The sequence below is a fragment of the Equus przewalskii genome, chromosome 9 (genome assembly GCF_037783145.1).
Source record: "Equus przewalskii isolate Varuska chromosome 9, EquPr2, whole genome shotgun sequence".
In the NCBI taxonomy this organism is placed as follows: Eukaryota; Metazoa; Chordata; class Mammalia; order Perissodactyla; family Equidae; genus Equus; species Equus przewalskii.
The window spans coordinates 61,201,660-61,207,660 of record NC_091839.1 but is presented as its reverse complement, the minus strand read 5'-3'; the positions used below and the strand labels follow the sequence as shown (position 1 = coordinate 61,207,660).

Below are 6,001 nucleotides of genomic sequence, written 5' to 3'. Positions count from 1 at the left end.
CTCTAATTGCCCTCTACTGCCCTCTTTAGCCTTTGCAGGGTTTAAGACAGGAATGACCTGACTGATCTGATTGATAGTTTAAAAGCATCCTTCTGGTGCCTGGGTGCAAAGTGAACTGTGGGAAGGGAGGGGTGGAGCAAGGGAGAGCTAAGAGGCTGCAGACTAGTCCCAATGGGATATATGAGAGGCTTGGATTAGGTTTGTAGCAATAGAAATGCTAAGGAGGCGGATGTGTGAGATATTTCGCTAAGGATAAACACTGACTGACAACAGGATGAGCATGTGACCCAGCCCCTATCAAGGTTCTCCTGGGCCACAGCGGTTCAATCAGATGGGAGAAAGAAACCAGGCCAATCATTGGCCACTGACATTTTCCTCTAATGATTGAGGAGGAAAAAAATCACTCAGGTCCTTCAGCTGGGAGGCAGGGAAGCTTGGACTTAAATCTCCATGAGGAAGAATCTTTGAGAGAAGCCAAAATATGCAAATATAAGGCAAGCTGTTACCTCTAGTCATAGGGAACCAGGAACTGCCCTCTCTTTAGCATTTCAAGACAGAAGAAAGGGTCTGGAAGGGTCTGGAAGCCCAGGGACCTTCCCAGGTTTTCAAACTGCACTTCTCAACTTACCAGTGAGTTGTGAAATCAAATGTGTGTGAGACCAGCATTTTTTTCTAATGAAATATAATAAAAGAGAAAATATTGTGTGTTGTTCCTCATAAGTATTGTTTCAGAAAACTGCTTCAACATTACAAAGCCCTGTTAAGGTGAGTCAGGGTGAACCCCACCGAGGCTCAATGTTAGAGAGGGGCAAGGAGGCTGCTGAAATAAAGGCGTAGAGATCAAAAGGGAGTAAGAAAAAAAATAACCAAAGTGGGCTGCCCCATCACCCCAGTGGAGTTGGAAAGAGACAGGAGATGACAATTCTGGGTCTATTTGGAAAGGAAGTCAAAGGCAGATTTCCAGAACCTGTCCCAACCCAGCCCTTCTAGGGCAGATGTCACCTTGGAAGTGGCTGACTCAGTAAATTAAAAAAAATTCAGATTGGATGTGAGAGGAAGACTAAACCGAAATGAACACAGAATCATCAAATATTCATAGATTTAATTGCAATAAAATGTAAAATTCTAACATTTAAAAAATAAATTCAAAAGAAACCTGGAAAACAATTTTTGGTGAATATATGTTAATGAGCTATCAGGGTTGATCCGAATTCCTACAAATCAAAAACAGCAACAATGTCCTGAAGCTTGGGCTTGCTGGCAGATGCTCTTTCATCTCGGAATGTGCAGGGGTTTCTGCACACACAACTGCATCTGGTGGGCAGAAGGACAAGGACCCAGTCTTCCAAACAGTCATTTCCCTCCTTATGTAACTGACTCCAGAAGGTTCAGAAACTTGACATTCTCTGGTTGAGCCCACTGGCACCTTTGCCTATCACATATACCGTACCACTTTGACAACCACACAACAGGCCAACAGGAGTCATCATTAACAATATACTTCTCAGTCAATGTTCTTCATTTCAAGGAAACAAAAATGAGAAACTTTGTTCTTTCCCAGCACCTCTGTCTCTCTCACTGAAATTTCACGTCAAAATATCTCACACTGGCTGTCTCATTCTTCTTCCCTAGACAGCCGTCATTACCAGGAATTATACTATAGAAAAGGCATAAAATAATGAAATGACCTTGCTTCTATCCAAAAAATCTAATAATCTATTTAACTTCAATCTAAAATTCCCCATTTGTATTTACTACAAAATAAATGCACAGTATTGTCTCTGATCATCACAGCTGTTTGGCTGAGAGATAGAATTATTCCCACTTAGAGACTAGGAAACTGAGGTTTCGAGTGCTTAATAACACTCCCTAAAATCCCATAGTTATTTAGCTACAAAGTCTACTGTATGGGAGGAAGACATTTCCTCTATCCACTCTGGGTCCTTCTGGCCAATGAATTAAATTCACAAGACAGAATAACAGGAGAAAATTAAACAATGCTTTACAACATGTAGACATGGGAGAGGCTCAGGCAAACTGAGCAACTTGCCAAAATGGCAGAAGCTCTCCCCTTAAATACTACCCTCAGCTAAAGACAAAGGCGGATGCTGGGGGTGGAGGGAGTCAGTTATGGGAGATTACCAGAAAAGCACAGTAACAAAGAGTAAGGTTATTATGCAGATTTAAGTCCTTGCCTTCTGCATTTATAAGTTTCTAGAGATGAGGTCATCCCCCCTTCTTCCTAGTACAGGGAGGGCAACACCTTTACAGATGGAGATTTCCCTTACAAATGTAAATGTCTCTTAACAAAGGGTAACTTCTGCTTCTCAGAGTTTCTCTCATGTTTGCAGATTTTAAAAGTAACCAGCCCAAAATAATCCTCATGCCAAAGAGACATATCTAGGGGTGGCCAATTCCAGTCACTACACTACAAAATAAATCCCTAAAATCAATAAAAATTGCTTAGCTACAAAGTCTATGAAATCTATAAAACATCTGCTAAATCTTTCTGCCACAGCTCATTGTCTCATCCTTGGTCATTCTGACATTTCTCATTCACCTCTCAGAAAGCTTGTAGGAAGGGCTGAACTTCTCAAGGACAGATGCTCAGGGGGGCACCATGGTCACTTTCTCCAGGCAACTCGGGACGGAAGAATGGACACAAAGGCTCCAAACAGGTGAAAGGACTGTGTATATAAATGAGGGCATCATTTCTAACATCGAAAAACTTGATTTCTTCCATCTCAACATCTAGAAAAATTCCTACACGGCTAAGGCCAGAGCTTGCAGGAATTTTGGTTTGTGGGATGGAGCTGGCATAGATTGCGCCTGCTTTCATGCTGATGATCCAGAAGCCATGCTCAGAGGAGAAACCGCTCTTCCTCTTTCTGTCCACCGATTCTTTGCAGACTCCCAGAGCCCACTCCTTCCCTTCTCCCACTTCTACCTCCCAGTAATGGCGGCCAGAGGAGAAGCTTGGGGTGCCCAGGACACAGGGCAGGTGGGCAAATCTCTGGGGATCTTCCATCCGGTTGTGGAAGATCTTCCCACACCAGACATTCTTTAGGTCCTCAGAGAGGACTAAGAGGGAATTGGCAGTGACTGTACTCAGGGTTACATCCTCCTGGAACCTCAGGAACTCTTCGCTCACATGCAGGCTTAGCTCCAGCAGAGGACTGTGCTGTTTGACAAGAAGCGTTAGTTCGCTAACTTTCAATTCCAACAAAGGGAGTTTCTTATTTACTCCTCGACACATGGGGCAGATCAATTTCAGATCATCCCTTTCTAGCATCCAACGTCCTATGCAATCAAAGCAGAAAGTGTGCATACAGGAGAGAAAAGCAGGCTTGAAGAAAAGTTCTAGACAAATTGGACAGGTTGCCCCCTCTTTCAGACTTCTGGCCATGGTCCCTGAAAGTCACTGTTTAGCTGTGAACTGAGCTGAAACAGCCCTTTATTAGCTTCTGGGGGTGATCAGGAGCCTTCGGTACACAATCTGCTCTTCAATAATCCCGATACACCTAAATCCAATACAAAAATTAAATAATATAAATCTTTCTGTAGTTTATGCATGAAGGTGACACTAAGTCACAAGAGAATCATAGTAAAGGCACTATCTATGAGAAAAACTATCCAAAACTATTCAACATCTAGGTGACCACAAGAGAGAGAAATAGGACGGTGGACATTGTCTCTTTGGTGGGGCAGCTTACCTGGCCTGGAGACTTCCAAGTGAAGCCTTGTCTGCTCTGAGCACAGCTTCTCTCTGTGGGAGCTGAGTCCAACCGGGTCTTTAACAGGATCTAGGAGTTCAGTCTCCAGCCCTAATCAGAGTTCCTTTGTCGATCAACTGCAGTTCAAGAAAAAGAATTTCCGCACCTAAATATGATCATACAAATAAAGCCAACTTACTCTAGCCATCCCAGAAAAGGGACTCTACGAGCCCTCAGTCTGTCAAAGAAAATTACCGTATGTGAGTAAAACTAGCAAAAACCACTGCAAAATGAATAGATGCTCATCATAGAATCAAGTTCAAGGACAAAGTAGCATTCGAATGAAATGCTTGAAAGCACTCTCAGAAAACGATCAAGGCTTGAGTGAGTGTGAATAAAAATATATTGTAATCATTGTCACCAACTTCTCTAAGATAATCATGCCTGGACATAAGCCAAAAACGTGTTCCTGATAAGGAACACGCCCTCCAGTTACTGCATTGGCTCCCAAAGCTTAAGAACCCCTGGTATTCCTGGGGCACCTTCTGGGCCTTCCTCCATGGGTTTCCGACTTTGGGTGGGCTACATCTGACAGCCTAGGCCCCTGACCCAAAGACAGCCATTTAAGGCAGCTCAATGTCTGTGAGGTGGTGTGAAGTGGAGGAATCTTCTCGAAAAAGGGCCTACACTGAATAACAACTAGCAGAACTTCTTGCTAACAATTCACAAACCACACATTCAGTTGCGGCTGGAGTAACAAAATCAGAGACATCAAAAGGAGCCATGTCAGCATTACTGCAGAGGGCTAGAGTAGGAAGCTGGGAGCCCCGCTGAGGTTAGCCCAGAGAAACTGGGTTACTGCAACCTCCTGGGACATATTCCCTCATTCGCATCCAACAAACACTTAGGAGGCTTCCGTGCTCAGCCAGGCTCTGGGATACAAGCCCGTGTAACAAGAGACAGGCTCTCTGCCCACAATGACCCTGGAGTCCTTGGAGGCCTCCCAGTTCTGAACAGCACGCAGTCTGAGCCTGGAGTCTGAGTCTGGGCCTGGCTGAGCGACAAGAGAGATAACCTAATCTTACTTAAATCCCCTATCACCCTTTCCAAAAACTCGACTTTTTAAGGCAAATTGAACCTGGTGTTTGCAATCTGAAAGAGCTTCCCTAATCCACTTTGGAATGTATCTAAGAAAACAATCTTGCAAAAGAAACAAATGCTACCAAAAAAATGTTATCAGGGGCTGGCCGGGTGATGCAGCAGTTAAGTTCGCACACTCTGCTTCGACGGCCTGGGGTTCGCTGGTTCGGATCCCTGGCGTGGACCTACAACATGGCTTGTCAAGCCATGCTGTGGCAGGCATTCCACATATAAAATAGAGGAAGATGGGCGCGGATGTTAGCTCAGGATGATTGGCGGTAGATGTTAGCTCAGAGCTAATCTTCCTCAAAAAAGAAAAAAATGTTGTCTGTGATCCCCAATGATCAAAAAAACAATCTATTCATATAACAAGAATGAAACGATTCAGTTAATGACAATACAGCTATGAAAAGTGGTAAGTATATTTAAGTGGAAACACAGAAACGCCTTTCAAAAATGTGAGAAAATAAAAAGGAACAATTTTAAAACACATACATTGTAGTTGAAAACACATAGAAATACACGTACATATAAGACCTGAAGTTAATATGTAAAAATGTACTTGGTGGTGTTAGAATGGAAGGTGAAAAAATTCTCTGACAAAAAATAAGTTTGACCTTTTCTCTCATTAAAGCCCAAGATAAAGGCAGTGGAAAGATAAGTTGGAGCCAAGAAGGAAGAAATGGGACAGTGGAAACACATTCCAGATAGAAAAGATTGCTTACCTTGACCTGGAGACTTTGAGCTGAGTTCCTGCAGGTCCGAAGTCTGCCTGCTGCCTCTCCTGGTCTCGACTTCTCTCTGAAGTGAGTTTGAGAGCAGGCATTCTGGCTTTTTATACTGCCTGGGGCATAGTCTCCGCCCACCATCAAGGTCACCATCTGTGTCCAGATTGGCCCCACCCTAGTCATGGCCCCGCCCACTCCCCCCACCCCCGTCATGGAGGGTAGTTATTCAACCGGATGAAGAAGATAGTGATAATTAACACCCCCCTTTTACTTTCAAGAGTGTCCTAGATTAAACAGTAAATTATGTAGCAGCTGTATGAGAAGTAGAAGGAGCAACGGAGTCAATGAAGGAGAGCTAAGACACAGTCATCAAAGAATAGAGTTGGAAGGTCAAAGAATTCCTGTTGCCGAGGGGAATCG

The 6,001-nt window shown here is 43.7% G+C and overlaps 1 protein-coding gene across 2 annotated transcripts; it reads right to left on the bottom strand.

Moving 5' to 3' along the window:
- Positions 1–1,085: 1,085 nt before the first annotated feature.
- RFPL4B (ret finger protein like 4B) lies at positions 1,086–5,691 on the bottom strand. Of its 2 annotated transcripts, XR_011522035.1 has the most exons (3): positions 5,579–5,691; positions 3,714–3,850; positions 1,086–3,521 (listed from the first exon to the last, which is right to left on the bottom strand). XR_011522035.1 is itself a non-coding variant. In XM_070556846.1 (2 exons), the coding sequence occupies exon 2, from the start codon at positions 3,404–3,406 to the stop codon at positions 2,594–2,596; it is 813 nt and encodes a 270-aa protein (XP_070412947.1). In that variant the 5' UTR covers positions 3,407–3,521; positions 3,714–3,852; the 3' UTR covers positions 1,086–2,593. The 2 variants fall into 2 exon arrangements, 1 of the variants encoding a protein (XP_070412947.1); XM_070556846.1 differs by lacking the exon at positions 5,579–5,691 and having other exon boundaries at positions 3,714–3,852.
- Between the last annotated feature and the right edge of the window lie 310 nt (positions 5,692–6,001).